Here is a 15,502-nt window from a genome sequence, read left to right on the forward strand (position 1 = left end):
GGTGGAGTAAGGCAGCAACAGCTTGGGAAGGAGAGGAGGAAACACTGCGTTGTGTTTAATGTGTTTAATGACACTGAACATTGCTCTGGAAAACCATAACCTATTTGACACATCTATCAGCACACAGAACTTTGTGAAACAAGTTTTTACAGATGATCATGATACATTTTACTCATTTCTGGACACCTAAAAGGTGCCTGACTCACAGAAATAATTAACATTCACAGCACAACTAAAACTATGATTAATCCAGTCATAGAATTCAGTGTTTTGAAGTAACACCTACTCAAAATCAGGCCCTAGGCTTCTCAAACAGAATGCTCAAAATTAGTTAATAGCTTCGAATACAGAAAAACTTCAAGCTATAATAAAACTCCAAGCAAGAGATGAAAAAGCTGCACATTACCCCCATTTTATAAATAGGGATATGAGGAACAATTAAGGTCTATAAATGACTAAAATTCAATGACAGCACCATACAAAAAATCCCACAAGGAGGTTCATTCATTATTCAGTGCAGGGTTTGTATGGTGTGCAAGAGTAAGGAATGGGGCCACACACTGAATGATGAGGATAAAAAGAAATTGAATAGCTACCCATTCGGTGAGCACCGTCCATCTTGTGCACTGAATGAGGTAGTCCTGTGGAAAAAATAGTATGATGGTGTAATTAAAGACCATTCCACAATGCATGCCCATGTACAGCACATGGGTAAACTTAATTCTGCCATTCCCGATTTTTTGAGTGCTTGACTTAGCAACCTTGTTCTGTTAACACGCTTTTTACATAACAGTATTTAACAGACATTTTAAAATGGTGTCAGTAACTGGCATTAAGAGGTCGTTCTTCCACATTTCTTAAAACATATCAATGACAAGTAGCATTTCTAATTGAAGCTATTAACATTCTACAACACTTCAAAATTATTAAATACCACGTCTCATAAATTTTAGTAGTGATATAAAGGGGATACTAGTGATACAAAGGTAGAAAAATACTTTTTTATCTAAAATTAACATGTGAATATCAAAAGTTTTTACAGTCAATTTAAACAGCTTAGTGCTCTTAACTACTGAATTCTCTAAAAATGCTCATAAAACTTTATGAGAGTAATAAAAATGTTGTCTTAGCACCTTTGAAAAGCCAGGGCACATTTTAGGTGCTAAATTTTAATACACCCATATATGAAGAATGCAGCCTTTATTTCGTATTTTCTTGAAAATGCATGAAAATATTTTTCATGAAATATTTCCATGAAAATATTATTTTCAAATTATTTTCATTATATTGTTGAGCTCACCCTCTTCCTCTTTTGTTTCCTTGTTGCTGGTTGGAAAGCATACAGACACACAAGCATGCAGGATATTACGGTTTCCATCACATCTGTGGCCAAGGAACGTCTGCAGCATCTGTGGATTCTGATCCAAAACAACTGCTTGCTCAAGATTCACCAGGTATTGTCTGCAAGCCTCGTAGTCACATCGAAGAATGTGCTGCATCAATGTTTGTTTCTATATTCAAAAGAATAAAATATTTCAGAAATGTGAAGCACAAAACGTAGATATAAGCTCCATAAACACCTATAGTTTTCTTCTAATTTTGAAATTAATAGGAAAGTCTTCATCTCCAGCACTGGCTGGAAGTTACTGCAGGAGCTGTTCAGAATATTCATCATCTCAATTATAGCACTGTTAAAAACAGAGTTGTGTGCATTAAGCACAGACAAGCAAAAGCAACAGAGCAGCAGATGTCATCAGGCTGACAAAAGCATTCCTTTGGCTTCACAGTTGGATTCTTAAGATAGATTACTTCCATTTCATAGCTCCATGTAACGTGGGAAAAGTGATACAACTGAAAAAGCTTAAGGATGTATACGAATGAGTTCTAACCTAGTTCTTTTTAAACATATGATTTATGTGCTGAGAAGTGAATGATTAGAAGCTGTTGAAGGTCTGGGAGGTTCACCCCATATATAACCAGTTTTTCCATAATGATGGAATACTACTGCACTGTGAAATTCATCTCAGTCTAACAGGTACACAGTACCTCCGGGGGGCAGCAGAACACACAGCAGACCTAACACATTACTGACAAGATTTTACAAGTATGACATATAAATTCACAGCAGAACTACTCATACAACATCACTGATGAGGACAGAACTCCACACGTGTTTCAAGTGAAAAAACCTTCACTTTCCTCTCCTAGTTTCCTAGTACATGCTCCAAATAGATAATTTTAAAATAACAGAAAAAAAATAAAGAAGTATTGCATTCTCAGGGATCCAACCAAAACAAGTTGTTGGATCTCTGAGAAAAACTGCACACCCATGACACAAATTAAACTGCATGGTGTTAGCAGATATAAAAAGGTAACAATTTCAAAATCAATGCCTAAAAAAACCCTACTAATTAAAAGCCTGACAGAGAAGTCATGCATCCCCCCAAAAAAGGGTCTTTCACTTTACTTGGCAAATTTGTTGGTGTTTTTGGGTTTCTAAGAGAATCTTCAGCTGAAATTAGCTTCTTTCAAATAGTGAAAACACAAATCAGTATCTAAGCATGAAGTTGCTTTAAGCATAACTTTATAATAGCAAGAGAAAAAAAAAGCATGTAATTCCATAGCAGAGAAAATATTTTACCTCAACGGCCATAATGATAATAGCAGCTTTCTTTTTGATGGTCGAGTTAGCAGGAAGATTTGTTAAGGAATGAACTCCCATTCCAAGACTACTAATAGGTGGAAGATCAAGCCAGTCAGGGTCTCGTATTCCACCCATACAATCTTTTGCCATTGGATAGATTGTACCATTTCCATCTCTAAGAATAATAGGTGATTCCTACATTTGGGAAAAAAGTTTCATTATTAAGTCTCCACAATTTATAAATATTATCCGTCCCAAAAGGTCCAGTTCTTGACTGACAATAATTACAAGAGTTAACCCATGATTCTCATTTATTTATTCTCAATGACTCCTATCATTACAAGTGGTGCAACATAAGACAGGAAATTCCCTTTTACAAATGCCTGAAATGTGTTTAACATAATAAATACTACTAGAAGTGTTGTCCTTCCGATAAACATTCATTAATTAACATTACCAGTGAAACAAATAGTAACTATACTTTTAGCTCACTTTAATGCTCCAAGTAAAGTTGAATAGATTGAAATGAAACATTCAAATTCAATTATTTTGCAAAAACTGTTCCTTTCAATTATCCTAAACAAAGTATACCACATTTGTGGAGGAGTTGCACAAAACCTCAATCATTTTTAGTGAATCTGTACTTCCAGCCAATTACAGATTAACTTTTTTTGTTTGTTAATATTTCCACTTATTCTCAAGAGTGGATTTATATCTGACCCAGTTCCAAAATACAGCTAGATCACATTCCAAAATGCAGCTAGATAACAAGTTGATACTAATCCAAGAACCATTCTGTCACCTTTTTTTCTCCCTTTTTTTACATTCAAGGTAGAGTTTAAGTAAGATGTGCTTAGGTAAGTTGTTTGCTATTGCCCTTATGCCATCAAAATATTAAAGGTAGCAGCAAGTTTTTCATAACCTGTTTGAAAAACTATATCTTTGTCGTATTTTGGAGAAGTCTTACAGAAGGCTGTACCATCTCATTCAAAGGTGACAGATGTGAAGTGCAGTGAGGTCAAATGATTGAGACACAAAACCACAAACCTGTCCAGCTGTAAAAATAGCAACACTTCTCTCATTCTGACCCAGGAATGCAATGCTGCTGGTAGGGAAATTATTTTCCTGTTCAGCCTTTCCTGTGGCAAGGTCAAATATGCAGTACCGAACCCAGTTCCCGGTTTTCAGAACAGCATGCACTCCTTCAAAAACACATGAAGAAAAAAGTTAATGTTTTATGCATGGCATCCAGTAAAAGAATTCCTAGCTAAAGCACTTTCAAGAAAGTACTAATATGAATGGAAGCACCTGTTTATGTAATTTTGAAAGTAGGTGTTTTTCACGTGGATGAGAGACAGGTAATAAAGGAATCAACAGATCTGGACTAAGGGGGTAAGTCCTACTTACCTTTTGAATCTACATTTACTGCTAGGATCTCTGTTTTTTCAGGAATACACAGCTTTTTGGGTGTTCTTTGAAAACAGTCAGGAACTTTTGGAGTTCCACCAGTTTTCACAACCTGAAAACAGATGTAAAATTTTAAGCTGCAATTAAGCACACACAGTGCTGACACTTGTAAATACTGATTGTTTCCTCCATGTTTCACAAACACATACCTGCAGTTCATCTATCCTGAGCAGCCTACAGTCTTGGAGGAGAGAAGAGGGATCGGGATCGGAGTTAGAACTGCTCTGACAGTTTGCATTATTGGAGGTGCCTGGAAATTTCACAGCAACATATGCACCATCCACTTTTAGCACCTACAGGCAGAACACATTAGAGCTTTACCAAAAGGTTGAACAGATTCCGATTTGCTTCAAAATAAACCACACCTTTTTCAGGGAGAGGAAAAAATTTGCAATATCCAGTGATAAAATTGTATAGCTCTTGGTCATTAGACTTGTCATTTTGCTAAAATTACCGAAATTTGAAAAACTTGGATTTCCTAATGATTTCATAAGCATCCTGACTGATATCAGAGCTCCTTCCATTTCAGCATCCTACATCCAAAAGAAGCCAACATCAACTGACTAGAGAAGCTTCTACTGGTACTCCCCCGGTCTCTTTCCAACTTCCACCTCCTGGAGGACAACTTCATGTTTAATGGCCTGGACAGACCTTTCTCTTATTAATTTGTGCAATCACTTCTGGAAATAAACATTATTCTTGTGGCAATGAATTCCAAACATTAGCCAACAATTCAACAACAACAAAGTCTACATTGAGTCTCCTTCTTCAAGTGCCCATTAGATCTTATATTACAAGATAAAGGAAAAAAACTTTTTTTAGCCTGCCTTGAAGATTTTTAGTGTTCTTTCTCAACAGGACTGTACACGGTGGAAAAAAGACCTGTTAGTTTACTGGTCTAGCACCTGTTCTGTACACTCAATGATCAAGTTCTCTACTCAGTCTCTTAGGACTGAAGGATTCACACAAGTGTATCCAGATGTTCTTCATGTGTGTATGTGTGTCTGTCCTTCTCTGGCCCCTCAAGGAAATAGGAGCTATTCAACTCTAACATGACACAGGCACTTCCAAGACTGTAAGCCTCTATAAAGAGTTGCTGCCATGCATATCTAATCATGTCAAAACAGGCTTCCTTGATACAGGAACTTCTTGTGCTATCACCAAACAGCAAGGCCCTTTGAATTTCCAGCTGAGACCATAGTTTTCCCAAAACAAAAACAAAGTTAAGGCAGAAGGAGGTGGGGAAAGAAGAGACAATGTTTTAATTATGAGCAGAAATAAGTACTCTGTATGCTCTCAGTCTTGATCAAAACTAGATATAAGCAATCATCAGTCTTTAATAAACCCTAATTTCTCAAGTTTCTACACAGAAAGTGCTTAACAAATCTACGTCTAGATGTAACCAACTCATCTGAAAGATCTCCAACAACAAAAAACATGTCTCAAATTTTCAAGATACCGTATGTAAGAAAAATCCATGTTTTCTACCAATTTTTCTAGCTAAGTGCAGCCTATGAAGTGCACTAGAGAAAATGATTTATTGACAACCTTAAAGCACTTGCAGATTCTTTTGTAGCGAAGAGTACGGTGGACAGAGTTACAGCAGTTGCTCCCTACATGATGAAACTTCACTCTAGAAGCAGAATTACAAGTTCCAGTAATAAAGCATCACTGACAGCTATAAGAATACTACCCCAAAATTTCAAAATTCAGACCTAGTCAAAAGATTCACAGACATTAACCATCATCTGGACTAAACAAAGGCAGAATTCTATTGAGATTGGCAAGACAACTCTAGAAGAAAACTGTGGTTTAGTAAAAAAAGTTTATTCCATGTACATTTAGATGTTTCTAAGATAATCAGGCTAACTTAAAAGCCTGTAATTGCATGCCAATGGTTCAATCAGAGTTTTTAGTCCAACACGTAGAATCTTTCTTTTTTTAAATGACTAAATGTTGCTACAAGAACTTTATAAATTTGGGCTGCTTTCTGATGGAAGCACACCTTAAGAAAAGGTACAATTCCCCAATCTTTAACACATCTCCATAATTAAAAGGTTTTTACTGCATGCCTTCTGGCTGCTCTTAGTGTTACCAACTACATCATTTCTCACTTATATTACTTTTGATGTGTTCAGAGAAATGATGACAGTTTTGAAGTGCTGGAACTCTTACGACATCCACGTGACAAATATTTTTTCTTTCCCATTCTCCAGGAAAATCATGTATCTTTAAAAACTGGAAAATATGCTTATTAAGATTTTGCTAAGAAGATAATCACCTCTTCAAACCTAAAATCAGTTCTTTAGTTAAAGTTACTACTACAGCTGTTGGTTGTTATACAAAGGGAAAATAAAACTATCCCCTGATGGAGTGAGCAATGAGCTTGAGTGAAGCATTTGACAGCAACTGGACACAGAAAGCTCCAAAGCAAAGATGTGGAATAATGAGCCAGCACCAAACAAGATAAATATGCAACATAAACACTCCTCTTTAATTGAATTTATGTAAGTCTGAGATAATTTTACAACTCATTACAAAAATAAAATGCAAAAACTTAAAGGATTGAGATGTTTTAGCTTACACAAGTAATGTGCTGCTGATACTGCTAATGAAAAAGTTTCACCAACTAGAAACAAGCATTTTACATAACTATATACACAGTATATGCCTTACTAGGACTTAATTAAGAAAATGACTTGAATGAAAAAAGCAAGCAACAAAACAGAAAACTAAAGCATTTTTTTCTGAAAAGCAGAATACCTTTTTAGTGCATTTTCAACACAAAGATAACACCTGGTCTTTTTAATAGATTAAAAAAATTATTTGAGAAACTAAAAGATGAACACAGTTGTTAACTCCTTTATCTTTACTATCAATCCACTTCCACAGTCCCTAACACCAGAATGCCACTGGAAATAATTGAATCTTTCCCTTTCCAAAATCACCACATTCTTCCTCAAAACACAGCAGCAGAAGACCAGGGAAAATAAATTTTTAACCTCCTATCCAATCTTTTTTTTGAAATTGAAGAAATTTTAACTTCACAGAAAAGGCTTCTATCTCTATGCCAAAGGTAGAAAGAAATATTTCTTTACCTTCAAAGAAATACAGACACAATTTTAAAAAATACTCAACTTTGAAAGATTACAAACAGATTCATAATAGGGAGTGGGTAACTCTTCTAGGGCAAGATCCAGTCTGAGCTCTTTCAATTTATCCTTCTCATTGGAAGGCTTCCATCTCAGACAGGAATCAAAGGAAAAAAGCAAAATCAAGTGACTGAAAAAATGCAATACAAAGTAAGAACAAACTACTCAATCCAAATTTATGTTTTACAAAATTCCTAGAGGCTGATATGCTTTCTGGGTATAGGAACTGCAAAACTGGTAATACACAGGATTCTCACCTGGTTGAGGATAACTTTGATGGCCAGAAGGAGTTTGGGGAGGCCTTGGACACTGCCAATGGAAAGCCTCAGACCAAAACGAACCGCAGCTGCCAAAGAAGAAAAAAGCAGCTCCAACCCAGGTTCCCCATCCCTCTGTTCTAGCAGTGGTTTCAGACACCATTTAAGCCGTTTCAGAAGAAGAAATACAGAAGCTAATGTAGTGAAGTAGAATATCCCAAAGTGCATGGGATCAACAGAAAAAAGCTTTTATCCCTCTGATAGCAGTGAGCAGTAACAAAGGCTTATTTCAGCCCATATCTCTTCTCAACAACACTAAAGAACACTCCATCAGACTTCTCACCAGCGCAGACAAGAGATGGGACAAGTGCCAGGCTATTTCATTCCATCAGTCTTTCATCAGGTAGATAATCCTAGAATGATTATCTCTTCCATCTAGTGACGGATTTGGAGGAATAAAGACTTAATTTCATTCCAAGCCATGAAGGATTTAAATTGAAATGGGATTGGAAGGTAATAAATTCCAAGGAGCAAGGAGATGACTAACTACAACAGAGAATCTAGCAGACATGCATTCTTAATCTCTTTCAACACCACCTCAGTGTAAAGACTTTGCACTCTCATCAGACTCTTCAGCATCAAATGAAATCCACACTTACAAAGCAGTGTGTAAAATGCAGGTTGCACAGTTTACTGGTATCAGAATGATCACAAACACTCATCTTGGATCTCAGCACTCAGGGGAGAGCTGCTACATTACTAACAAAGTACCCAGAGAGACAGGGGCACTTTAGAAGTCAACACCTTCTACCTGCCCACTGTTCTACAGAACACAGCAGGGGTCATGGAAGGATTTTAAACAGACATTTTTTAGAGACATCATGAAGCTGCTGCATACATCCAAAAGCACGGGGACATAAAATTTCTAGAAACAAAACCATTTCAGGAACACAGGCTGCACATCAGTAAATCTGAACCCCTTCCTTTCCTATCTCTAAATTCCACCTCCTGAAGACTAAGTGAAAATTTTTCTTTTTGTGTAAAACAAAGAATTATATAAATAATTTTAAAAGACAGCAAACATTTTGACAGAAGCTCATGGCTACCACACATTATTCATTTTATTTTAAAGAATATAAATGTTTAAACTTTCAGATGCTTTTGCAGGAAAAAAGGACAAAAATAATTGCTTTATTCCTCTTACTCCTTCAAATCTGAATCATTACATAAAGCAAGATTTTTGGCCTCAGAAATCAATTTGTTTAGTGCAATTGACTTCATATTGTGCTCAAAAAATAACCACCAATTACCAGTGTGTATTTCTCAAAGATGCCCAAGGATTCACATGCTCCATGACCACATATTTTACTGGCTGACACTTGGAGAGAAGTTAAGTGCTGCTCCACTGACACCACGATTTGTAAAATCAAGGTCTTAAAACTCAAAGTTGTTTCAAAGCCTTTCCAATTTTCTGAAACACCAAGACTAACATGTTCCCAGGTTACACTGCCACAATATATTCTTGTGCAAGATGCTCGTACCACTGAAGCTCCCCACAATAATACATCAAAGATGTGACCTTTCAGATTGTCAGTCAGTAAACAGAAGACTATGGAAGACCAGATTAATGTATATCTGGGTGGACTGTAAAAGGGTAGAACTTCTTAACTCATGAAGTCCTAAGAGCCCAAACCCCTCTAACCATGGTTTTGCAGTCTGAACCTCTGTACACACACATTCAAAAATTACTTATGGACGCAATAGTCAGATTATTCAGAATTCAAATCCTCTTTGTGTATAATTCAGCTCACAACAAGCTCAATTACAAACATTACTGTTCCATAATGTACAATGTTACTCTGGAGTCTGCCAGAACACTGCCAAGGCTAACTCTTCTGCAGACTGAGGTGCCTCTGGTTTTCCTTCTTATAATCACACAGCTGATCCAAATTACAAACAGAACATGTAACAAGGCTCAAACTCATTAATTGCCTCGTAATAAATTGCATTTCTGATTTAACCTGGAACCACCAGGCAAAAAATAGTTACCATTTTGTCTGCTGGATTCTACCTAAGCTCTAAAGATTAAGTATTACAAAACTGCAAAAGGAAAAACATGAGTGGCAGTATAAAACACTGGAAAAGGACAGCATGCTTTATAAAGGAAAACAAGCATTTTTGCCATAAATGACTGATCTAGAATAGACTCAGCACCACTGAACTCTGTTCAGAAGACATACCACATAATGATTTTAGCACTCCAGTGAAAATGTAAACATAAAAATTCAAGCTCTTTTATACTGATCATAGTAGTTCTTAATGCAATGCACAGACACCTTTGCAACTGTATACAGAAACAGTGGAACAGTCTCTGTTCTGAAAATCTTAGGATCTAAAACAAGAAGGACAGATAAGGACAAGAGGGACTTTCCCAAAGATGGTGTCAGAGGAAAACGATGGATTCAGCAACTTCAACTAGACCTCAAAATCTTATTTTGAGAAATGAAGTGTTACAATGAGCTAAGTTGCTCCATATTCCCTTCTGCAGAAATGACCTAAACTTGATAATGAAAATTCATTGTGAGCCTGCTCCTTTCAAAGATACTGCTGAAGGTAAATCTTACACTGCCACACAACTAAATCCATTAGGGATGCAAGTAAAATAACGCTTACTAACTTCAGCTGCCTTCTGTTGGACAGTTATTGATCCTCTTCTGATAACATTTTTTAAAATCTTTTATGAATCAAGTAGAAAGCAACCCAATCTTTTCCTTTTGAGGAAAACCTTATCAGTTTTCTCATTGCTTTTATTTTTGAAAAGCATACTAGAGAACTGTCTAGAGGACCTAATCCCTCCTAACATCACACAACAGTGCCAAAGGAGAAAAGGGAGTATTTTCTTCTGTATGGCTCTTGAGTCAGAGCAAAGGTTTATTACAGAAAAAATGAAAACATTACAAGGAATAAACAAAGGGATTTTCTGGAGTAATAACTCAAATAACTTTTTATTCATATTAATGAAGCGTGTAATTTCTAATAAAAATATTTATGTTCTTTGCTTGCCAGAACATGAGACTCACCCAAATCTTCTACCTATGTGTGTGTAAAAGTCAGTCATAACAGGTGGAACCCTTCACAATCTCACTGGACATGTGGTAGTTATTGCTCAAGACAACAAAATAGTATTTTGGATAAAACCACATCTGTTTTTTGTAATATTGCGGTTCAACTTAAAATACCAGAATTTTTTAAGATTTATCACATTTTACTCACAACACACCCGCTCTATTATTATCATTATGTTATGGACAAATATAAACAGCTAAAATCACACTCATCAGAAACATTCTCAAGCATCCCTGAAAGTATGATTTTTTAAAACAGTTTATTTAAAAGAAAAACCCTTTTTTTCCCCCCCTCCCCAAAAACAGTGGGGCAGTGTATTTTAGATTTTAGACAAACCTTGCCAACAGGAACATTCTTAACATCTTCCACAAATACAACTTCCCTCAGAGACCACTGTTCTTCATTCACTTTCTCCTCCTCTTTCGGGGCAGGAGTAGATCGTCGTCGCTCTGAGACAGAAAAGTTAGCACCAAAAAGAAAGACTTAATATACTTCATCAAAGCATCAAAATGCAATGTTCAGTAAACACCAAACCTTTCCCCCAAAAAGATTATCAGCAGTCAAATGTAGAAATTAACAAGAGGTTAACAAGAATACAACTTTAAGAGCCAGAGCTACCTAACATGCCACTTTCATGTTTTTCTATGGATTTGGAAACTAATAAAGCCTATATGATAAGCAAAACAATTTTAAAGACAGTTAAGAGAAGTAATAGAATACAGAATTTTTTTAAATTTTAAAGAATACAGTAACTAGAATACAAAAAATTGAAATACAAGGAACAAGCCCTGTTTTGGCAAGGCTCACATACTCGTGCTGTAAGTGAAATGGCTGACATTGAGAATATTCAGTCACCCCTACTACAGTGCTTTGTATCAACCTTACAAAAAGTCTGCTTGGCTACCACATATGGATTACTTGGTAAACTTCTAGAAGAAGAGCAAATGAGGCAGAAAATAGCTATTTGGGCTAATGGCAATTGCAGTACAGTTGGATTTGCTACAGACTTTATCTGAACAACAACTGTAGTACACTCAGAATCAAATCTAAATACATAAGATGGCTAAATTAACACTGACAAGAACCTTTAATCTTCCAAGTTGAGTATATAGTGTAATTAATACTATCAACATATTTAAAGTAAGCAGAGAACTTCTAAGCTAATTGCACAGTTAATTCCAACACTAGTTCAGAAGCCCAAGCAAAGTTGTAGTCAGTGGAAAATTACAGCTGAATGAACTGCAAATGAAATCAATAGTAGAAGACTTCTAGTAAAATAAGTGAGTACTGCAGATCTGAGCAGATGAAATTCTCAGTCACTGCACAAGGCCATTTGAGTCATTAGGTCAATGCTGCTTAAAACTGCAGCTTGTGAACAATTAGAAGAATAAACTGTAGAGAGATTTCTTCAAATGATGGCATTGTAATTACATTTTATCTGTTTATGTGTTTAAATTGAGAGAAAAAAATGCTTAAGGAGTCCAGTTGCACAAATTCGGATGTAGCCTTTCAGGTTTTTAAGCACAACTTGTATTATGAAACTTCCCTGACTGCTTTTGTATGTTAGTAAAGAATGTCTCATTTTAGAGATTTTCTGTTATGGATACAAACTACTGCTTTCTGCACTGACTTTCAACTACAAGGCAAGCTGTTCAACAGTAGCTTAATCTTTAAAGAAGTTTTCCAAAACAAGCTCAACTTCCTGGCTGCAAAGAAACTCATTATCACACTGCAACTAAAAATAAATTTATCTTTAGAATTTCCTCTTGATCATCTCCTGAAAGATACTTTTGATTCTGAGAACTGTTATGCTTGCACACACACACCTTACATCGAGGAGTCACTGCTTATACATTTATTTAACACTGACAATTCACAGATTATTCAAAGGCTATTACAAAAGCCTTCACCTACACTGCAGTACAGACTGAAAGACCAAAGGATTCTGAAATTAGTATAGAATGACTGTAGAATTGCCTTTTATGGAAACTTCTTATCTGCACAATTATTTAAGTATATTCTGAGCTACACATTACTTACTATATGGCATTGATGCACTGCTTGCTATTGAAGATGCATCACTACAAGTGGAAGCTGGGGATGGTGGAGGACCCATCTCAGTTTTCACAGGTTCCTGTTTGCTTTCAGGTCTAGAATAAAAGTTAATACTCAGAAATGAAGAAAGAAAAAAGTGAAATTTTTTTCTGTGACAATGGACAAAGCACCAGTGTATCCCAGGATTGTTCCTTTAACAACACTTTAAAGAAGTAACTCCACACTTGTAAACAACCATCCTAACTGACAAGGCTATAAATCTTGAAGCTGGGGATGGTACAATGCTGCTTAATCAGGGATTAGCTTTTTAACATTAACTGAGCATTGATACACTATTACAGAAAATAAACATGATGAGCTTCATTTGAGCTTTTTTATTAGCTTTATACAGTAACCTGAAACTCTGGTGCTGCTAAACATTTTCAAGCTTTACTTGAAATTGTTTAAATCTGTTTTAAGAAACATTTAAATGGCACTGTCAATCCAAAAGATTTTTCTTTCAAGCTATGGAGAGGCTGAAAGAGATCTGTTTAATCTCATGAAGAGCCAGGAAACAGCTGGTTCCATTTTCAGCTATTAAAATATAAAATCTTGGAAACCTTATGAAACACTGTAGGGAGGCCTTCATTTAATACTCCTCCTGCATTTCACATGTACTCAGTGCTTTCACAGAAGTGAGACACCTTTCCTGCAGTGAACGTTTCTGCACATCTAGCCAAGTTTACAAGAAACCTAATACCTCATAAAGATCACAAAATTTTCAAAATTACAGAAATCTGACCCTCCTTTTCCATTATTGCTCCCCAGTTCAGGAGAGTACCACATGAACAATCTGTGTGTACGTGCACATAGTCTCCACACTTACTTGGCCTCAGTAGTTTTGCTGGCCTTCTCCATGTTTTTCAAGCTCTCAGGAGACCGAAGCTGAAACCGACAGCTGTCATTCATGTTCCAAACAGATTCCATTAGCACACCAACTTTAGGAATTCCAGCACTGATTGAAAAAGCAACTGCTCCAGCATGATAGAGAGGGTTATTTCTTAAACACACCTAGAGATAAAAATATTTATTTCTATGAGAAAAATTAATTCTACTGAGGGAAATCATATGTACATTATTTTCTTGGTGGCATCTGCAGTAGTCAAAATAGAAAACTTATAGAATCAGGTGAAGAGGAAAGTCAGCATTATGTATGAAAAAAGAAGCTGTTGTGAAAGTCACAGCTGAAAGCAACAGCTTTAGCACTGAAACTGTTTAACGTACAATATTTAGATGCTCAACTACAAAAGGAACAATTAATCCAATAACAGAGACTCATCACAGTGTCAATTAGAATGGCTCTGCAATCAAAAGAAATGTGCTCCCTGGGAAAGGGCTGCTTTGTCTCATATTAGTTCTAGTACTTATCAAAAAAAATCCTCTGTATCAGTTATTAGACATTTTGGTAAAGGCTTCAAACCAAAGGTCTATCACACCGCATAAATAAATCAAACCCAGATATTAATACTGCAGGCATTTAAATGCCTCATAATTTACAAAGCCTTTTGTTCTACAGGGAATTGTATTTCTATACTTACTTTCTCTCAAAATACAGTATCAGTAGGTAAGTTATAATGAAGTACTTTGCATGAGTACAGCTTGTTCTTCTGTGCAGCAAGAGTCATACTTGTAGAATAGCAACAATACTAACAGAACACAGCCATTTACAGCCAAACAATTCAAACATACTATTTTAATTTCCCAATATTGCTATCACTTTTGTGCATAACTTTTTGTGCTAATTACTTTTGTTGTGTTTTTTTAAGAGCACATTGTAAGCTCAGCATATAGCATGGTGAAAGTGCCACTGGTGACAGCTGTACTTGCCTGGGTTCCAACAGTTATGTTTGGCATAGAGGAGATACCAGCACTAGACTTCGGCTTTTTATTTTTCGCTCTGGCCTTTTCTAGCATTTTCTTCCTTTGGCTGAAAGGAACTACACCCCTGTGGAAAAATGCATGATATTTTTAAAAGGCTGTGAAAGAAAAGCTTTGTTCAGAACTTTGAACAGTTTATTCTTTCTGCTTAATGTAATCATGAGCAAACATTCAAGTGTGTGTGCCACCTTCTCCAAAATATCAAAGCATTGCAGAAATGTCATCTTTTTCCATATGTACCCCAACTTTCCAAATTCATCTTGACTACCCCAATTCATACAGAGGAGGAGGAAGAGGCAGAGCACATAATTTATTTCATTGCCAAATGGCTTTCCTTCCAGTCTGAAGTGCTACAAAACCTCTGTCATAAGTGGTATACTCCAGTCACAGCTTTCAAGATGCAGCTTGTCTCTCTGAACTTGAGGGTATCTTTCCCACAAATAGTGATAATTTCCAGAATTTGCAACCTCTGGGGAACGTGATTTTTGTTTCTAAATTCTAAAAGCCTCACTTTCTCCCTGGGTACATGGCTGAAGGTGTCTGGGGTTCTTACAACTTCCACTGCAAGAGGGGGGGGGAAAACCCACTTCTTTTGTAATTGGATCCGCTTGGTTTAGCTAAAAATCATGCCTGCATACAAAGCTAAGCATGCTTATTATTTTGATACTTCATGTTTCAGTCAGTGGCTTATGCATTTAGAAGCTTTGATTCAAGAAGGTCCTTCATGTTAAGTAAAATGTAAAAAGCATCAGTCCTGTGAAACAGTGGAAATTTAAAGCCTGTCTCGTGTACTACACATCACTGTAACTCAGGGTATCAATAGTAACAGAAGCTTCTGTCTGCATCAGTCTGGTAACATAAAATTACCACGGCTGACATTCAAC

General features: G+C 36.3%; 1 protein-coding gene across 2 annotated transcripts in view; it reads right to left on the bottom strand.

The window, feature by feature from the left end:
- The window catches only part of UBR5 (ubiquitin protein ligase E3 component n-recognin 5), a 69,532-nt gene that overhangs the window by 31,890 nt on the left and 22,140 nt on the right, over positions 1-15,502 (bottom strand). For both annotated transcript variants that reach the window (XM_031058981.1, XM_031058982.1), the window contains 10 exons: positions 14,568-14,685; positions 13,567-13,751; positions 12,687-12,796; positions 10,983-11,095; positions 4,261-4,404; positions 4,052-4,163; positions 3,692-3,846; positions 2,642-2,839; positions 1,301-1,511; positions 597-641 (listed from right to left, as the gene is read on the bottom strand). In XM_031058981.1, the coding sequence (XP_030914841.1) occupies positions 597-641; positions 1,301-1,511; positions 2,642-2,839; positions 3,692-3,846; positions 4,052-4,163; positions 4,261-4,404; positions 10,983-11,095; positions 12,687-12,796; positions 13,567-13,751; positions 14,568-14,685 (1,391 nt within the window). The remainder of the gene's footprint in view (positions 1-596; positions 642-1,300; positions 1,512-2,641; positions 2,840-3,691; positions 3,847-4,051; positions 4,164-4,260; positions 4,405-10,982; positions 11,096-12,686; positions 12,797-13,566; positions 13,752-14,567; positions 14,686-15,502) is intronic.

Source organism: Geospiza fortis, unplaced genomic scaffold (assembly GCF_000277835.1).
Source record: "Geospiza fortis unplaced genomic scaffold, GeoFor_1.0 scaffold200, whole genome shotgun sequence".
Taxonomy (NCBI): domain Eukaryota; kingdom Metazoa; phylum Chordata; class Aves; order Passeriformes; family Thraupidae; genus Geospiza; species Geospiza fortis.